The sequence below is a fragment of the Lonchura striata genome, chromosome 2, assembly GCF_050655825.1.
Source record: "Lonchura striata isolate lonStrDom1 chromosome 2, ASM5065582v1, whole genome shotgun sequence".
Lineage (NCBI taxonomy): Eukaryota > Metazoa > Chordata > Aves > Passeriformes > Estrildidae > Lonchura > Lonchura striata.
In genome coordinates, this window is record NC_140704.1 from 130534459 (window position 1) to 130555431 (window position 20973).

At 35.7% G+C, this 20973-nt stretch overlaps 2 protein-coding genes across 11 annotated transcripts in view; one reads left to right on the forward strand and one right to left on the reverse strand.

Moving 5' to 3' along the window:
- The window catches only part of CPNE3 (copine 3), a 165316-nt gene that overhangs the window by 57455 nt on the left and 86888 nt on the right, over positions 1-20973 (forward strand). For 7 of the 10 annotated variants that reach the window (XR_014952969.1, XR_014952970.1, XR_014952973.1 and 4 more), the window contains one exon: positions 1556-3836. The gene's annotated coding sequence lies outside the window, so the exon portion shown is untranslated. Of the gene's footprint in view, positions 1-1555; positions 3837-20973 lie in introns of those variants that run through there. The other 3 variants (XR_014952977.1, XR_014952978.1, XR_014952971.1) reach the window with 2 other exon arrangements.
- Positions 1-20973, reverse strand: part of CNGB3 (cyclic nucleotide gated channel subunit beta 3) — a 63912-nt gene that overhangs the window by 30009 nt on the left and 12930 nt on the right. Inside the window, exons 4-8 of the mRNA XM_085572310.1 lie at positions 7215-7369; positions 5414-5617; positions 4638-4846; positions 2785-2835; positions 701-787 (exon numbers count right to left, since the gene is read on the reverse strand). Of these exons, the coding sequence (XP_085428436.1) occupies positions 701-787; positions 2785-2835; positions 4638-4846; positions 5414-5617; positions 7215-7369 (706 nt within the window). The remainder of the gene's footprint in view (positions 1-700; positions 788-2784; positions 2836-4637; positions 4847-5413; positions 5618-7214; positions 7370-20973) is intronic.

Consider the following 20973-nt stretch of genomic DNA (forward strand, 5'->3'; position numbering starts at 1 on the left):
TTTCATTCTTTCATATTATTTTGGTTCTGTTTTAAGGAATTTTTAAGTTTTCTTGAATACCAAATTGAAGAATACCTTCATTTTATTGTCAGAGTTCTGTACTCCCCCCAGTTTTTAATGAAAACCAATTCGATATCAACATGTTGATTGTATGCAGAGAAATGCATTTAGCCACAGAGTGGCCTGCTAGATAATATGTTCTAATCCCTTCTCAGATCTTTCATTACACAGCTCCAAGGTCTTTGGAATTGATAACAAAAGTAGGTTTGTGCTTGATAGGTATTCTGTGTATAGTTTTTCTCCTCAAAATTATCTCCTATGTTTTTAAACACCTGACATAAGCAACACAACGGGAAGGTACATTGGCATTAATTAGTAATTTTCTTTAATCTTTGAAAACAAAGCAGATAATTTGAGATTAATCTAATTTAAATAATGAGAGAAACCAAGCTTTAATCAAAAAAATACTATTTTGAAATTAGGAAATAATAAAATCAGAAGAAAAATAAGAAAATAAGGGCTTAATTTGGCTAGACTATGACTTATATTTTTTGTTTTTTTATTAAATTATGCTGTACCTTACCTTGAAGATATTTTACAGTCTCTAAATTTCATATTCCTAAATATTATAAAAAAAATTCTGTTGCATTGCAAAAACATCTAGATATGGTCAGCCCTCCATCACTAAAACAGATCTTACCTTTAGCATCCTGTTTGCTCGAAGTGCTGGATTAAATCCAAAGAAGAAGTATAAAATGTCAAATGGAAACACTGATAGCACATCAAGCTGTTGAAGAGCAGAGGGGTCAATTTAAACTTCATAGTAATCATAATGTATTTATTTGCTGTCAAAAACCTGCTTAGACTGAATCATGACTGCAATAATATTTGAAAAGTCAGCATGCTAAGCATGTATCTTCCTAAGTACTGGCAGGTAAAATTATCTCCTTGAAAAACTGACAGCTTGGCTTTGGCCTGCTTTTGTGCCTGAGATTTTAATCTGTTTCATGTGGATTATTAACAGTATCTCATATATTTGATTATTAATATATTCTGTTTTTTCAATTGTAGTTCTGATCAGAATAAAATGTTAGGAATGGGGCTGATGAGTGCAGATGGGGAGGCCACTACACAAGCACTTCTTAAAAGTCCTTTAAAACACTTCTTAAAAGTCATTCTTAAAAGCTTTTAAAACAAGGCTGCCTAAAGCAACTTGAGGAAGCACAATGAGTTAGATTTCTTGCTTGCAACCTGCAGAAGTCTGTGGTGGTGTAGTCATGTTCCAAACAATAGATACATCATACGATAATTAATTTGGCTTTTTTTTATTATTTTTTTATTTGTTTGGTTGATTGGTTGGCCTGGGGTTTATTTAATTAGATTTTTTTTCTTCTATCAAATTTGTATGCTGCTTCTTCCCATACCACTAAAGTTTTTAACATCTCCCTGCAGTCCATCAACTATGTGATTACTCTTCTTATGTGTATCTATTCTTTCCTAAGAGAAGGAAAGTTGTGGCAAATGTATCTTTTTTTTTTTTTTTTTTTTTTTAAAGGTCGTGGGATACCTTGCTTTGTTGCTGTTATTGCTTGGAAGTAAGAGAGGGAAGTGGAGCTCTGGGCTTCATCTAACTGAAATCAGAAATGCTTTTGCTCTGAGGGGTGTAAATCATGTTGGCAGCAACCAGCCTGCAGCACTGACCTTTTATTCCATGCAGGTAAGAGGCAATTAATACCTGAACAGTGTACAAAGCAAACAAAAAAATTGATTGAGAGAAACAGCCTCTTATGGTCTCTCTCTCCTTCTCTCAGACATATGTCTAAGAGGAGGGAAAATTTAGTCAAAAGTACATTAATATCAGTAACTGCTAAATAGTACTTAAACATATAACAAATTCCCACATATATCTGTATCTTTCATATAGTAAGAACACTCAGCTCTTAATAGTTTTTTTCAGAAATCAAGAGTCCTAAACATACAGCAAGTGTGAGCTTAAAATAAAACCATACAAATCCACTTTGGTCTCCTGCTTTAAGTTTCACTCTGTCAAACCCATTTGACTGTATGGTGTACATCCTGCAATTTTGGATCGCTTAATATCAAGTATTTAAGTAATGATACTACAGTCACTGAGAAAAAAAATAGCTCTGAACAAGGCAGGTGCAAAAGTAAAGAAGAGGAGAGGGCAATAATTGTGATATGTGCTTAATGTCACAGAGCTGTATTTTCATCAGGAATTCAATAAACTACCTATCTTCCATTGACAAAATAATCCCAACATTTAGGAACAGCATTAACAATTTTCCTAAATCAAATGCATCTTTGTTTTTATAAAGTGCCACGAGCATAAAAAAATCTTAGTTTGAATTTTTGACTACTCTGAGTGATGAAATATTTAATTCAATAAGGCACTTCAAAAGAGTTTACAGAAAAGAGTTATCATTTCTCTCCAGGAGTTTTAGTTTTTTTTAATGAATCTCTAGCAAATGGTGCTACTGTCTTTAATGTGTGCTGGGATGACCTCACAAAACCAAATGAAATTATATTTTATTAATTTATTATAATTCCAAAATAATATTAGAATTGCACTTATAAGTATTCTCTCTTCCAGTTAAAGACTGTTTATGAAGATGCCAGTTTCCAGCAGGTGAACACTGATATGCCATTGAGCCAATGCTTTCTGGTGATATTCTTAAACCAACAGTGATTTTCAGTGAATGAGAAAAAAAATCCTGTGAACAGCCAGAACTTCATATTGGTATCAGTAACACAGGTTCTACTTACCCGAAACTTCACAGTGCTGCGGTAGAATTTCTCTGTTTCTGCTCTGTCTGACTACAGTGATAATGAAAGGAGAAAAAGGCACAGTCAGAACCAAAATGTCAAGGATGAGCCTCTGCTACTCCACAGTACAGTAGAGGTGATGACAGTTAAATTAATGATGGTCTAAAAGTATGGATGGAGAAATATCTGTAGACGTACTATTATTAGTCAAGGTTACATTAGGTCAGATTTTATTAGAATGACTTGAAAAAATGAAATTTGGGGTTTGTCTCATTTTTTCCAATCTGGATGTTAGTCTAGAAAAGTACATTACATTTTTTCCACAAAACTTCCTCTCAAGACATCTGTATGACTTCATGTTCAACACAACCCCCTTCAATTTCATGGCAAAAAATGTATTTATCTGCAGTGATTCTAAGAAAAAAAAACCTCAAAGAGTATTTCTAATGATGCTGTACAAAATTAGCTCTTTGAATGCTAACATTAACATGCTAGCATTACTATCATTACCATAATCAACACTGCATTCATTAGTAATGATTAGCTTTTTATTTTTAAATTATTCTTCATGGGAACTGATGCTAATAAAATAAGAAAGGATAATCACAAGTACATAAAGAAATTTATCTATTATTATACTTTCTGTATTTATATCAGGGAAACTTTAAAAATAGCTTTAAGATCTTAATCATATTTCCCTCCCAACTTTCACTATTATCAGTTTAAACATTAAATGCAGGAGATTAGGCAGGAGATGGCTTCTGTGCACTATAATCTGTGAATTGTAGAAACAGCTTCAAGGGAAATACAAGCTGAGTTTTTTATGTTAGAATTTTAACTTTGCTCATAAAAATTGAGTTTTGTGGGATTTAGGCAAGATCCAGCTACTGAATGTCTTGGTGTGGGAAAAATACATTCCACTGCACTGCATTTAATACCTATTGAAATGATATTTGCACAGCTTGGCCTGTAAAGGTATCGGTAATATCCTGTATGTACAATGTATAATTTTTTTTGTAAAAGTGCTGAAGTAAAGCTAGTTCCAAATTAGATTTGAAGATACATAATTTTGAATTTTGTTTCTGTTGGGCACAGTAATGTCATGCTGAAGCTATGGGAACTTTTTTCTTTTCCTGAATTACATGTCTTTTTTCTATAGGATGTCAAAGAATCAAAAGCAGGGAAAACTTTAAAGAAAAATTAACATTCTGGATACCCTTTGGCAGGTTATGGGCAAGCTTTCAGATGCTTATTTAAAATTTTATTTTACATTTTTCTATGAAAAGATAACACGAAAATTGTAGCAAGAATCAAAATTTCCTCAAATGGGATTTCCTCAAATTAATTCTTTTCAAAGTATCCTAAAATTACAGGGATTTGTTCTGATTTTGGAAAAAAATAAAACCACCATCTCACAATCAGTTACAAAGCATGCATATCCTGTCCAACCCTAGCAGAATATGCCCTGTCTTCAACTGTGATTATGGTACAAGGCAAATAGGTGAGAGTTTCACACAAACAACTATATATGCACAAATACATTTGACCACTGATTCCAGTGAGGAATCAGTGTTTAGAGCTGTATGCCTGTTTCAGCTGTTCTCATCGTTACTTTTAAATCTGTTTTTTTTCAATTTTTAAGAATTCAGGTAATGGATATGTTTCTTCCTACATAGTATAATAGAACATCAGTGTAGAATGCAAGGTCAGTGATGAAAAATATATGTATCCTTTGATAAATAAAAAAGCCACATAGATTTGACATAGTGATAAAAAGCAAGTGTTAGCTTGGATGAATTTCTATACTCTAACACACCACTACTGCCCATGGGAGTCCCACTTCCAATACTCACTATTATATCTCCCCCTTTGATAAACCGCACTCGGGGCTGGAAGATGACCAGGTCGCACAGGTAGCAGATGTCACACATGACATCAATGGCAAACCAGTAGATCGTGTTACTGGGGGTTTGATATGGGAACACGTAGCGCAGGGGAATGAACCAGCAGTTCCAGTTATAGGCAATTGTCACAAGCATGAGCCACGCCACGTAACGGCGATCTGAAAGGAAAAGCATTGAACGGAGAGGCGGGAACTTGGCGCCTGTTGCCATTTTTTTAGACACATTCATACTGCTGGAGTCTCTGGGAATGCTCCAGCCCACACCAACCTTCCAGTCTCCCTTTTGCAACTGGAATGCTGCTAAAGTGATGTAGCTTGGAAATAGGAGTCACACAAGGAATTTGCAAAAAGAGTGTGTATTCAGTGCACCTGAAGAAACTAATATGATCAAATATAATTATTGCATATAAGATATTGCATCTTGCTCATGTATATTATAACTGACAAAAGAATTATTTGGCCCTAATGAATGGTACAAATTCCAGATCAAGAAACCGAAGACTTGGGTTCTAATTCTCATCAGTTTGCATTAAAATTTTTTGCTTGTCATCTTTACAACTGTTGTCACTTTCCCCTGTTTGGAATAAATGTTGTTTAGGACAGGACCTCTGTGTCCCTGGGAGTTGCAAACTGGAATGTGTACCTTATGGTGGCTCACAGGTGCCATGTAATAGCTGGTCACTTCAATATGAATTTACACCATTACATACACTGCTTTAAATTTACCTGTGTATGAGTCAATGGTATCTGGCAGCTTCATATACTCCATGTATTTTTTCAGTGGAGGTTTTTTGAATTTACAGCACAGCATATCACAGTAGTGATCCTCCTCTGGCTTCACTTCTGCCTCCTCTTTCTTTTCTTCTTTCTTTTCTTCTTTTTTTTCATCTTTTTTTTCATCTTTTGGTGGGGGTGGAGGCTTCTTTGGTGCTAGACACATAGATTACCAGAAACATTGGTAATTTAAAAAGGGCTCAATTAATTAATCCTGTTTTAACATGAACAAAAGCTTCATCATATTAAAATATCTTGTAAGAACACTGAGCAGTGACTAAATTAATTATATTAAATACATAGAAGAACACTTGAAGAATAAAATCACCACTGGTATAAACATGTGCATCTGCTATCTTGAACAGGGCACTTATATTACAGAGTGCAATATCTTATCTATACTGCTTAATTTCCCTGGATGATGCCTACATAAGTTACAAGTTATACCTTATATAAGTACCTTATAAGTTATATAATTATATAATTTATATAATATATAAGGTTATATAATACCTTAAAAATAAAAAAAATAAAATATAAGGTTATATAATACCTTATAAGTTATTAAGTTATACCTTTTATAAGACTGACAAGAAAATTGTTAATTCATGATTTAGCATTCATTAACATGAAAATAGCATTTCTCTTTACATGACTGTTGCAAAGAATGAATGCAGTGAGGATGGAGGTGAGAAAAGACCACTGTGCCATGAGCTGATCTCTCTCCTCTCCTGAACCGGATATGCAAGATGCAGTAGGTGAAACTAGTGGGAAGCTTATAGTCTTTTTACATTTCTAGGTTTATAAAAGTCTTGTATCACTCCTTTGAACTGAGTTCTTCCATCTTTGAGCTGGATAATGTTTGCTCATGTGTCCTATTAATTCTGCTGGCTTTACCTCTGATTAGGACACACAGTCTTACCAGTAAACTGACAAAGTGGATCTATAATAAGTTAGGAAATAAAGGTCATAAGTTCTACAAAGAGAACAAAAGAGTTAGATCATCAAAGAAACAATTTTTTTTAAAATTCCTTTATCAGTTGGTATAGTTTATTATTTTTCAGGCACCATTTTTATAGCTTTTTAAAAACCATATATGCAATGAAGAGCTTCTAAAAAAGTGCCAGAATGTAAAACCACCACACTCAATTCTTTGTGGAAAGGAAAAAAAAAGGTCAAACTTTCCTCTGAAGAGGAGAAAAATTGGTTTATGTTTCATATTTTGTCAAAAGTCAATGATAAATTAAGGTCAGATTAGTTTGCTCTATTTAAAGTATAGATTTAAAATCTTCAGTGTGTCCAGATTTCTGTCAAGGCTAAAATTTTATTTATTTTTGTTAGACAGAAGATCTCATATCAAAGTGAGTAACATCCACTCATAAGACATATGTTTCTTCATATGTTTCTTCATATGTTTCAGATTCATCTGAATGAATAAACATCTCTGGGAGCTATTTCAAAATACAGAAAACTTTTTGACATTACTGATTCTAGATACTGCCTCTGTAAGGTTTTTCCTCAAATTCTTCAGTAATGTAATTCAAAGGAAGTAATTCAAAGGGAATAATTGTACTTAAGAATTCTGGTTTACTGGAGAGTAGGGATAAATTGACTTCATAGGGCACAAAGTGATCCTTTCCAGTGGATAAGCACACTATACTTACAAAAAAATTATGACAGTATTTTCTGTTACCACAAAATTATTTTCAGTTTTAAACTGAAAAAATGCACAGCTATTTCTAGAGGCACTTACAAGTTGGAGGGCTTGCTTCAGGTGAAGATATCACTGGGTCATTCAGCTTTTCCTTATAGACATTTGCCCTTTCACGCAATTTTTTGACAAGCTCTTGAAGCTGGGCATCAGCATATTCGTTTGTTTGGGGACCCGGACGTGTTGGCTTCTGTGCGCTGGTTAAAACAAAAGGAGGAAAAAGGCTTCATGTACTGGAAATCAATGGAAGGAAACAGTGGTAATTCTATTTCTGAACTGAAGTCGGACATTGAGATTGGATCATTACTGAGCACATTGCTTATTCATATCACTTAATTAATGCTAAGTGGAAACCTAAGTTACCTAAGTTACCAACACAGCAGCAGTCTGTGTGTTGTTTCAAGCAGAGGTCAGGGTACCCTGTTTAGCCTACTGCACTACTGGCTCCCCACTGCTGCTTTTCACCAAGTTCCTCTGTGGCTGTGTAAGGCCTAGAGCTTTCCTGATGTATTCACTAAGTTACAAGGCATCCTCTTCACATCTGTTTATAAAAATGTACTCATTGTGATACGGCAATATACTAATGATGACAGGAAATGCAGGTGGAGGAGGAGGGACTTATACTTTACACTTTCTAATGCTGGGTAAATTTATTTCATCCATGTTTTTTATGTTTTTAATAGCTAACATGAGGTAAAAAATTTGCATCTGTTTTCAGTGGAAACAAAACACTGGTCTTCTTGCTGAGGTTTGTTCTTTTTCTGCTAAGAGTTTGCTCAGGGTCATAGTAACACTATGCTGATATTCCAGCACTCACAGCATTTGTTCAAACCTGAGAACTATCGATTTTCAAACACCTGCAGACTCATACTCTGCACTGAAACTAATGCTTTCATTAGGTTTTGTTCATGCTGGGCAGTCAAATAGAAAATCCAGGTGAAAGTGATTCTTGATCAACTCTTCTGTGCTTATTCTTACTTGAAATTTCATCCTTGATTATTTGCTACTGTCTGATTTTGCAGACTGGGGTTGTTTTTGAGTGCAACTCAGCTGGCAGCTGGGCCACACATTTGGACTTCCTCTGTGTAAAGACCAGGACGTGGGATTTTTTTTCTGTACCCTTGACTCAACCCTTCTCAGCTGATGTGATTCAGAGTGTCAGAGATGGCTGGAAATGGCTGTGACTGGCACAGGGCAGCTTGAGGTCCCCTCCCAGTTGCCACAAGTCACAGCTGCCATCCTGTACTGAAATTCTGAAGGCTATGCCCAATATAGGAGCTACAGCAGGAAATGGTGCTTTCTTTCTTAACAGTTTTTCAGCTGTCCCAGGTACCACAGGGATGTGACTACAGCAAGAGTAGCAGCAGATCAAAAGTGACATATGCTTGAAATGCCCAGATTCTTGAGAAAATCTTCCCAAATGTGAGTAGGGAAAAAGTGGTATGACAGTGCCTTGGGAAGGGAAGAAATGAACACCACTGCAAAGTGCTCTTTGAGTAAACACCATGTCTCCTCAAGACCTAAACCTATTTTAAAATTTCTAACAGAAGGAGCTGTAGCTAAAAAAGGAGAGTGGGATGTGTCTAGCTTTTTGAGAAGCAGTTTTCTGGAGACACAACACGAATCACAGTGCCCAAGGAAGTATAATTTAAGCATATAAAAATCCTTCAGCAATAAAACCATTGGATAAAGTGGAGATATGTTCCACTTAGAAGCAGCAGCAGAAACAAAAGTTGGGAAGTGTATGCTTGTCATTTCTCTATTTTAAGCCCTGTATACTGTCTATTTCTTAAAGCTCCTCAGACAGGAGATTAATCAAAACAGTTCTGATACATTTTGTAATCACATCACAGTTCCTTTTTTGTCACATTGTCCCTTTCCTCAGGCCATCTGCAATGTAATGACATCCTTTCTTGTTTTGAGCTAACATCTCAGAATTAGTTTTTTGCTTTTATGCAAAGATTTAAAATGGTCCTTAGTCTTTCCTGTTGCTGTATTTGCTCACGTCATTAGCTATCTTATAGTTAGGTACCATTTACCACAAGTGTCAAGCCAAAAGCCCCTTCTAACTTCTTTCTAGGGATAAGCTACAAATTTCTTGAGATTTTCCTCTTATTTCACGGATTTTCCAACAACAGTCAAAGTTTCCTCTATCATGAATTTGGTGCAATGTAGTGCAGAGGAACCATGTTTCCATTTGGCACTGATTAGAATCTATGTGACTTAGTTTAAGTTATTTGCCCTGCAATTGATGAGAAATTGATTTTCCTTGCCCTACTTCTCATTTGGCTTGCATTACCTCCTACTCCATTATTTTCTTGTAATGAAATGCTTGCTTTAAATTTTCTTTGGTTAATATAGATGGAAGAGACTGCATGTTGAATACTAGTAATTTGAGGATGTTTATTGTACATGTACTTTGTATGGGGGTGCACTTTAAATTGCCTGGGCTAATGAAGCCCATTTAAACTTCACTAAATTACTTTTAATTAACCTTGACTCTTTCTGTCGCATTTTATCTTAGATCTTGTGCAATGTGTTACAATAGGCCTAGGTCTATATTATTTACTCTCCAAGTAGTCCTTTACAGAGTAGAAATGCTCATTCTCTGTAAAAGTAATTTCATGTGGCCTAGGAAATTAAAATCAAGATGGCAACTCATGTACTATGCACACAGTCTTGTTACTACCTCAAACATATTTTGTTTAATGATAGCAATATATGTAATATGGGAAGTATAATAATATTCTGATATATTTCACTTCTTGATTTTATTTTTATAACTTGTAGATTTAAACTTGTTTGTTTAGTGATAAAATTGCAGTGCCTTTATTCTCCCCAAGCCACAAGAGAAGCTTTAGACACCTATAGCATAGTTAAAGAATATCACCTTGAAGTAGGCTATGAAAATTGAGTATACTATTGAGTATACTTATGTTTGCAACAGCTGTTAAGTACTGTGGCTTGAAAGTTTTCTGTTTCTCTTTTTTAAGAGTTCAAGAGTTCATATAAGAAGAGTTCAAACAGTGATAAGAAATAAAATAGGTCAGAAACTTTGCCTTTTTCTAAGTTGCAATCTAGGGTTTTAATTCCTTCCTGTTTCTGGCCATGAACACCAAATATCTGAGTTCAATTTCATGTTTAATCTACCAGGCGACCCCTGAGAAAATGTATTTCATAAATGTGTGCTGCCTGGAAAATATCCATAATACTTTTTGCTGATTTCAGTTATAACCCTATATTATTTTCAGCACCTAAGAAACTTTCTGCTAATTACATGGAAATAGAGTTCTTGGTCCTGCAATAGAGCTTTCAATACTTTTATAGAGCTCTGATGTGATTTATGATGGCATTTACAATCTGTGTCTTGAAAAAAAAATTGTCTTTTCTGAATAAACTAGGGAGAAACTCTGATTTGGATAATCAGTATTCAGAAGGATATGATCATAAACAAAACATGTGGCACAGATGAGAAAGATTTTGGAAAGACAGAAAAATGTAATTCCAGGCATCATGAAATGTATTGATTCAAAAACATATCTTCAATTTTTGCTGACAATCCCAGTATGAGTAATGACATAGAAGCCCTGAGTTCCAAGCCTAAGAGCAGTCATCCTAAATTACTAAGAAAACTAGTGATAGAAAAAATCCAACATATTAGTCACTTGCTTGGTACAGAAAGAGAGGTATTCTAAAAAGCTAAATTTATTATACTGTCTCTCTCTATAGTCCAAAGAAGGCTTCCCTGAGGAGAGGTTCAGAATGACTGAGATAGGTTTCTGCTCTGAATTGCCTGTGAAGAGAGATTATTTTTGTCCTTTATCTGCAAAGGACGCTGTTGGGGTTTTAGGAGTGAGTTTTAATAGTCTCCGTCATGATTTTGGTACAAAATGTAGTAGTGTACTAATGATGTTTAATAGGACATTGGATTTGGAAGATTAAAAAGTAGGAATGATTCTTATGCAGGAAAATTTTAGTTATTTAGTCCAAGTAATAGAAATGAGGACAAGTCTAATGCCCCATACTACAGAAACGTACTTAAAATCAAATTGTAAGAATTTCATTTGTAAATGATGGGATCATCAGGTTCAGGTGACAAAAGGATAACTGTCCAAGTGTTTAGTCAAAGGGAAGTTGCCTATGGGCCATTCATAATCTGGCTATGAAAAACACTGGTGCAAATATAACTGCAGAATGCAAATTGCATACTGTGAAAGAAGTAAATATTAATATTGGGATATAGGCCATCAAAAGGTGCATTCCCATAGTCTAAGACACTAGAAAGTCTCTTAGAATGGCCAAGGTTACTGGGAACATGACTTTGAAAAGGAGAAAAAACCAGATAGAGACATAATAAGATCACTGTCTGTGAAATAAAATTTTGTTGCTGAACCATGGGAAAATAAGTATTAGAGATGAGAAAATGCAATGTGAGAAGAAGAAATGTGAATGGAGGAACAGTGAATTATCATGAGTTAAACTTCTGAAGAAAGTTTCCAAGCCTTTATTGACCAGAATTCTAGGCAACTTTCATTATGAGTGAGGAGCAGTTAAAACAAGTGTGATAGACTTCAGGATTATGTTAGCTAAGATCATGAAGACTGTTGTAGGCTGTGATTCCCAAGAAATCAAAAGAATGTATGCAGAATGACATAAAATCCTTTTCAGCAAACAAACTTGAAATATATAAAGGTTTGGGAAGTGGATAAATGACTTAACCTGTATATTTACCACCCACTTCTTCTTCCAAAAATCTTAAAAGCTCAAGTGCTATGAAAGTAAGTTTCTAAGATATATAGATTATCTTAAAGTCTTGCAACAAGATGTTCATGCATTGGATTCCACAGACTTTCAAAATGTTCTTAATTAAATTCTAATTCTCCTTAACCGTGTTGAAAAAAGTATCTTCCTGTGACCCATCATCTTTTCTGTTAGTCACAGAATCAAAGTCCAAAGAGAATTTCAAGTTCATCTAGTCCAACAGTCAACCCAGCACTATCATAATTATCCCTAAACCAAGTGCCACATCCAGATGCTTGCCTGGGCAGTTTATTCCAATGCCTTTCCACCCTTTCACTGATGACTTTTTTTTCTAATATCTAATCTGAACCACTCCTAGCAAGGGAAGTGTCTGATAAAGACCTATCTTTATTGATACAGAAGATTATGTCCTTTTTTATTTGCTGCATTTTTTAAATACTGGCATTATATTGACTTCTCTCTGCAATAAAACAGAATAAATCACATTTTATTTAATTTCATTTTAGGATTGAGTTCTTCTTCACAACACAATATTATTTCAAATGGATGTTCCTTTATCCTAGTATATATTTTATTACCTATTTCATTAATTTTAAACATAGTGATACCATAATATTTGGGTTGGTTTTGGTTTTATGTATGTATAAGCAAGAATGGGCCATAGGCATTTACAAGATTCATGCAGACAACATATAAGAATATCCTTGTGTTGTGTTCATAAAGCAAAACAGATATGGAAGCAACAGTGTTCAGGAAGGCACTATCTTTTAGATTTATCCACTAGTATTGAACTCACAATAAACTTCTTGATGCAATGCAGACTAAAATTTCATAATCTAGGCTGCGGAGATTCCTGCTTTTTTGCTCAATTTTTTTTTTTTTTTTCACATCAGCTTCTTTGACAATCCTCCTAGTTATTCAGTCACAACAATCTGTGAATCCTCTAATCCTCTTTACCGTAGTCTCTAAGGAGAAGTCTGTCTCAATGCTGAATGCATGGAACTCTCACTGAGGTACCAGATTAACATGCAAATAAGATTTTATTTTAATTAAAAAATCTGCAGTAGGAACTATAAAGGTATTAGAAATAAAATAGTAGGAATGTTTAAATTATCAATTAGCTATGAAAAAAAATCACCTTTCCTTAAGGTGATTGGTGATATACATTTTTTAATTGCATTATTTACTATGATGTAAGAAATAAGGACAGAATTATTTCTAATACTAATTGCTTTAGAACAAAGGTATAATAGTCTAAGGAAGTCATTCTCATTTATTTCCTTATGTGGCGCTGTTGTGTCATTGGGGCTTTCTTATCTGTAAGTAATTAAATCTGTCTGAGGAATCTGCCACTCATCAGGAATTTTTAACATTTTAACATTTTAACATTTAAATACAAACATGTATCTTATTTACATAAGCCTTTAATTTATGGTTATGTAAAATAATTTAATCAGAGTATGATGCAGTGCTGTACAGAGTTCATGAGCACAGCATAAATACTTCCTATTTTCTATCTTCCAGTTTTTCTTACTATACAGGGAATTAAAAAGTAAAATAAAAATGCCATGAAATTTCCCATTGTGAATGTTTTCAAAGGTAGGAAAAAAGTCTGAAATTTGAAAAACTTAATTTCCAATAGATCTGTCATGTGTTTTCATAGAGTCCCTAAAATAATCATATAACCATAAGGCTGTAGAGAAGTTTGAGATATTCCTGTCCTCACAGCTCAAAGCAGGATGAGGTACACCTGAAAGATTCGTATCTAACCTTTTCTGAAATATGTCTAGTCATGGGTATTCCATAATTTTCCTGAAGAATTTATTTCTGTGCTTCACTAGCTTCATTTTACAGTTTCTTATTTTTCAATGTAAATCTCTTTTGGCACAATTTATTGTATGCATTTTGAACATGGGGTAAAATTTACAGTGTCTTCTCTTTTATCTCACTTTTTGTCCGTCTGCACATTTTAATTTTTTTCACTTTTTTTTCCCCCCTAATGAAAAGGATTTGGTACAAGGGTAATAATTGTATGATGACTAAGAATGTCAATTAATTCTTTACTCTGTGTGTGTTCCCAAACTTCATGCCATGGGTCATTGTTCCTTATGCTTATTATAAAAAATTACCTTAGTGTGACCATCTTGTTGCAAGTCTACCTTCATTAGGGTAAACTGTTGTACAGCAACCTGTGTAGAGGCTGAGTGCATGTATCTTTCCCAGGGTCACAAAGAAACTTGAAGAAAGAACCTATTCCTCTGAGATGACTTCCAATTACTGCTATTTAAGACCATCCTTGCCCCTTCTGCAAGACCCTGACCCATTCCTTTCCAATGCAGCAGCAGAGTAGGTGTGTTCCGTGCAGACCCTGCTCACCCCCCTCTCCTCTCGAGTATCGTTTACCCAGGGTACTGAATAAAACTGGGCTGCCAGATGTGTTTGACTTCTCATCTGACCCTCATATTTCCACCTGGCACTGTTTCCTCTGTTCCTCTCTTGGGCTGTTCAGCATGGGATGTTTTCATCCTAAAATGCTAAGATTTGGAAAAACAGTAAATAACTGGAAACAGGGTGTTTTAATAAAATATGTTGGACAAGATTAAACATAGGCATGAATACTTACACTTGTCATGAAGTAATAATCAGTTTTCTTTTACTAAATGATAAGCATTATGTGTTGTGGTGTGTTTTTTTTTCTTTGATTGTTCAGTGTCTGTTCACCCCCCCCACCAATCTCCTTCCTTCCCCAGTTGTCAGTCTTCCCAAGCTCTTCCCTAACCCCCTCTTCTCCCAGTTGTCAATCCTCCCTTTCCCTGCCCCTTTCCCCATAACATTCCCTGTCATTCCTACTAGTCCCCACCCCTGCTTCCAGAGCATTCCCTGTCTATTTGGTGAGGCTCAACACCCTGTTGGTTATTTTGTGTTACTGCACTCTCCTGTTTCCCCTGATAGGTTTGTGCTATGTTAGTCCCTCCTTAGACTCCTCCCCAGCCCTGCCCTCATTGGTTGCTGTTCCTATACCCCGCCTCTTGAGTTCCTATATAAAACCTTTGTTCTCTCTCCCCCCCAGAGGGTCTTGGGGCTCGCTGATTAAAGACATCCTGTTCACTTGTAAGTCCCGTGTCGCCTCCGGCTGTCCCCACACCAACAACTGTGACTGCAGAGTTTCACAGGGGGAGCGGCCGCCTGTTCTCTTCCCTCGCCGCCCAGCACGCCTTCCGCTCGGGGAATCGCGGTGGGAGGAGCTGCCCACGAGTTACAACAATTATGTCTTAGATTTATATGCCTCTTAGATTGATCAAGAAAGGCCCTGATATATTTGCAAATATTTTGTACAAGTGTTATTTAAATTCAAATGCAATTTAAATATAGATGTTTTATATTACACATAGTAGTGTACTTGCCACAATGCTCATTGCTTGCTTTTTTTCCCCAAAATTGACTCAACATATACTAACAGTATTTTGAATAAATTATTATCTTTCCCTTTACAAAAAGGTTTCTTGCTTTAAAAAATAGTAAGTAAATGAAGGATTTACACAAAATGCACAGAAATTGCCTTTAATCTAAGAAGTCAATCAGAAGGGAATTATGACAAACTATACTCTTACTTTGTTACATATTCAAAAAAATCCAATTTCTTCCATTGATGCAGTTAGCAAAAATATGTGTGAGTGTATGATTTGAAACAATGCAAGGGTAAAAAAAAGCCTGCATTTCAGTCCGTATAATGACATTCCTATCCTTTCCTCACTTCATTTATTCTTCAATGAAGAATTTATGAATCCACTACTTCTTAATTTCAGGCTACCTACTTGATTTACATGCAGAGTGAGTGAAATTAAATGGCAAAGGTAACTGCATCCTGCAGATCAGATAGAATTTAAAGGCTCTGAGAAAATACATCTCAGCAAAGATTATAGCAAGTTTAATCCATTTTGGTACAGGCAGCACACCATCACCTTTCTAGTTAATTTGCAGTTTCTCAATGTAGTAATTTCAGAAACTCAAGTCCAAAAACTAGAAGTGAAAGGCTCTGGAAAAAAAAAAAGGCCTAAGCAGAGGGAATGTAAGTGTTAAGTATTTTTTTTTTTAAACCATTAATGTCTTTTCAGTCAGGCTTAATAAATATACTAGATGGATTCCATCTGTTTACAATTTCAAGTATTGCAGCGATTAGTTGGAAACAACTAAGGAAATGTATTAGCCTCTCCATAAAACTGGAACTGTGTTTAAACTGGGATTTTTCATAAGTCCCAGCATTGGCCTTATTTTACTTCCTCTAAATTCGATTGGAGTGTGATTTTTGTACATCCCTGGTGTTCCTACAGTAATCAAGGATTTCTAGAGACTCTGCAGAGGGTTGATACTGGGTCTGTTTCACTAATGTGCTGAGATTTTGTACTTGGGATAGGACATAGTTTCTCTAAGGTGCATCTACTTGGTGAATTGATGTATTATAACTAGTGGATGGCAAACACTAATAAGCACAGTAATTTTCTTGTTCGAGGTTATTTAGGTAAATGAAGTGCATTACTCACTAAGAACATGCTACCAGCAGGAGTTCTCTTTATTACCTGGCTATGCACCACGTAGCAAATTGCCTCTTAATCTTTGTTTGGTTTTCTTTTCTTGCTATGAGGCAAATTAAAGATGGAAAAAAAATCTTCTTTATAGAATGACTGGTAAAGTCTATTAAGTAATAGGATGTGGCTATGAAAAAGGCAAACCACAAGAATGAAGTTCAGTTTGTCTGAACTACGAGTATGCTTTCTGGGTGGGAATGATATTTTAAAAATAAATTTAGCATTTTATTAAAATGTATTTAATGAATTTAATATTTTTTATATTTTGTTTTTAATAGCTAGATTCTGAAGGTGGCATATCAGATATAATGGTTTTTTTCCTCTCTAAACATAACTGAGAATGTGTTAGATTTTGACATGAAATATAAAAGCATAGGGAGTCCCAGTTACCTACTGCAATTTTTTTTTCCTTTCTGTGCTGTTGACTATTTAGCCTCTAAATATGGATTATTATGCAGTATTTTGCACAGCAATGTTCATGATCTTTGACTGGAGTTTCAGTGTACTGCCTTAGTATAAATAGTACATAGTAATCCCTTTGGTAATCTGAGATGAAATACTCTTACAAATTCAACAGGGTTTAGAGGCTTTTAAAAGACATAGGAGAGAAGAGGTCATAGAAGGACTTTGTGTCCCTCCATTTTCTCTGAAACCTGCTCTCAGATGCTTTGTTTACTTTCTTCAATACTCTGTCTTTTCCAGGACTTGCTGCAACTTTATCTCATACCTTGAAGGTTTGTGTTAGTTTCTTGTTAATAAGACTCCCCTGTCTTCTATTAGAGTGCAAATGAGGTGCTGAGTGCGTTCTTCTGCTCCCTTATTTCTTGCTGTGAACAGACAGGGTAGTCTTAGCCCACCCTTCCAGAGGTTATTATTACTCAGCAATTAGCCATTAATGAAAACTACCTGTTGCTCTGTTACATTGTCAATAAAGAGAGAGGGGAGAAAAAATATATTGGTAGTCAGAACCAATTTGTGTGCAATTCTATCCAAGCTATTAGGAAACAGATATTAAATGTTTCAGTCACTATGCTGTAATTCAGTGTTTGGTACAGTCTTGTGGGTTTCTTCTTTCAGACACAGTATTTAGGTGGCTGAGACCAGTGCTTCATCTGTTTACTCTTTATCAATGTCCATCACCATGTACTGGAGTATTTTAAAAAATGAGGGTATGCTGAGAGGAAAAGGCAGATTGTTTTTTGTTTTTCTTTTTTTTTTTTTTTAATTTTTTTCATGGACAAAAAAATTCTATGGGAATTGTCACTGACTTAGCAAGCAAAAAAAAAAAAAAAATTGCTCTTTTAGAGGAAAAGAGGAAATTAAAAAATTAAAAAATGTGCTGCTCCAAACAGAAAAATTGCCTTCCTTCCTTCTTCCTCATTCTATACATCTGAGACTGCACAGATGCATTTTAAAAAATTAAATGTCACAGTAACAGCAGATAAGGTGAAAACTTTTCTATTAACATTTTCATGAAAGTTGATGAGCTCTGTATGCATATGATTTATGAAAAAAGTATATATCTATGAACCTTATTTCATTATGTATATTACTCAGGCAAATGGGCATGCTGATGATTTCTTGCAAATCAGGTGACTTTTGATTAAACTTTCACTCTTGAAAGACAATTAGCATACGAAAATAGTCTATCCAAATTAATTGCCCTGGGACTCCCAGTGGGACTTCCACCCACACTCTGTGCCCATGGGTCTTTGTTGCCCACTTCAGGTCAGGCCTTGTTGCTGCCTGAGCTATGTTTAGGTGTATTTACCTCCAATTCTGTCTCTGGTCCTGTCTCCTAGACAGACTTTGGACCTGTCTTGTAGCCTTGTCTCCAGCCCTGTCTCTGACCCTGTCTTTTTTGCTCCTGACTGGACTCCCTGGATGGACTCTAAACCTGGTCCACCACTTGGCCTTATTCATGGCGCCTGTTGATGGAGACTGATCCTTCTCTGCTTGCTGTGTCAGATCCTGTGGGGCTGAACCTTCTTGTTAAGGGAGCTGCTTGTGCTGGGGTTATCTTGGCTCCCATCTCTTCTCTCAGCGAGCCCTTATGGCAACCTGGAATATATCTGGGCAAAGTCTGAAATTCCTGTTGAGAAAATTCTAGCAATTTTGATTTCCATAACAATATAGTAGAATAATACAATTGTTTGATTTAAAGATCCTTTAATCCATCCCATCTACTTGGAACAGGGACATTGTCCACTGCATCAATTTGCTCAGAGCCATGTCCATCCTGACCTTGAACAACTTCCAACAATGGGCCATCCACAACTTCTCTGACAAACCTGATCTTACCACTCTCATCACAAAAAATTTTATCCTCATATCTAGTCTAAATCTGCCTTCTTTAAAATCATTACTCCCTATAGAATTGCAAGAACAATCACAATTCTCTCACCCTTTCCTCCTAGATGTGCTCTGATTATTTTTGTGGTTCTCCCTAGATCAGGCCAGTGTCTTTCTTGTACTGAGGACTCCAGAGCTGGATGCAGCACTTCTGGTGAAATCTTAGCAAGCTGGAGTGGATAAGGGTGAATCACCTCCCTTGACATGCTGGCCACATGTTTTTTCATGCAGCCTGGGATGCAGCTGGGTCTCTGAGTTCTAAGCACACATTGCCATTCCATGGCTAATTTTTCATTCACCAATATATCTCCAAGTCCTTCTCTGCAGATCTGCTCTCAATCTGTTGATCCTGCAGGCTGTATGGATAGTGGGGGTCAGCATGACCCATGTGCAGAACATTGCACTTGGTCTTTTTGAGCTCCATGAGGTTTGTGTAGCCCCACCTCTCAAGCCTGTCAAGGTCCCTCTGGATGACATCCGTTCCCTCCAGTTTGTAGGCTGCACCACACGCTCTGGTGTTGCCCAAGGAATGGCACTTGTTACTAATCACTATTTGAGCACTATCTAAATATGGATTAAACAGTAACAGAGAAAACTCCTGGACAATTGGACTCTTACTTGACTATCCTGACTGTCCTAACAGTCCTTGAAATGGCTTTCACTGATCAAACTAGCATTTTGCCAAATAACTCCCAGGTATAGTAATACCTAGAAATTATCAATAACCAAACTCTTCGGGAGGCATATTTTATTGTTCTAGTTGGCCTCAGTGCTAGACAGTGGTTTGAGCATGTTTTGTTTACTACTGTTGTAGATCACATGTATCTATTTGACTCGAATGCTCAGCTTTTCTCAATGTGATAAAGGCAGTTGATTTCCCTAAAATATTCTAGTGAGTAAATTTGAACACATAGACTAAAAAAGGCAGTAATCTTTATCAGGAATGGTGTCTTAATAGACTTCCATGAACCTTAAGAAGCAATGAATTAAATTCTCTCAAATGCACATTTTAAAAATCATTCTCCCTTCAGCTCTGACAGATCTGGTTAGTTTAGTTTCAGGGCAGTGCAATGACACCAGTGCCATGACTTCCAGACTCTACTGCAGAATGTAGTAACTGTTTTGGCAGTAGAATTTACCAACTATTTACTCTACTTTTAGAAGCTGTTGCTCAGATTAAACTGACTAGGTATATCTGGATAGACATGTGACACTGAGTCAGAACACCTCTGAGAAAGCAATGTTTAATGTAAATATTTTTAATTTTCTTTTAGCAGACAGATTTTGTTTCTACTAATAAGAAACATACCCTTTTGTTTCATAAGCACATAATTATGTTAACCATGGTTACAAGTTTTACCAGTGGAACAGTAAGCACTGAATGATGATAAAAAAAGGAGATTCTTATCTAGGTTTTAATTTTTGACCTACTGATTCACATTGAAGTAACTAAGTTATTTATAACTTTTCCATTCTTTCTAGTCAGAGTTATTTTTAATTGCATCCATTATTTTAAAGAGGCATGTGCAGTAGCATTTTGCTTGATTATTTCCAGACAAAGTCTGTCTTAATAAAGAGGAGGAAGTAGGTAGTTAATCTATCATCTCTATAAATTAACTCCATGTCAGGGAAAGATTTTTCTTTGTGTCATTAGGACAATCAAAACAATAGAAGGCAAAAACAAGCAGGAGGAGTTTCTACCTGGTTCTGTATTGAGTGTATCCATTTTTCTCCATTCAAAATGATCTCAAAAGGCAGAAATTTCATGATGCATAGCAATAGGCCATGTGAGAGTAAAGACTTAGATCTGACTGATTAGATAACTTTGCATAAAAGAATCTGGGGGTCCTAGTGGACAACAAATGGAACATGAATCCACACTGTGTTCTAGCAAGTATGAGGGCTAACTACCCATTCTGACTTAAAAAGAGCACCGAAGGTGCACAGCAAGAGTATGAGAGATAGAAGAAGCAAGTTAAAGCAAAGGAAAATTTAATTCCATTTAGTTTTCATAATAAGGGTGGTCAAAGGGTGGACCAGATTACCTAGAGAAACTATGGAAATTCCAATCTTGATGATATAGATTCACAATTATGCTGAAA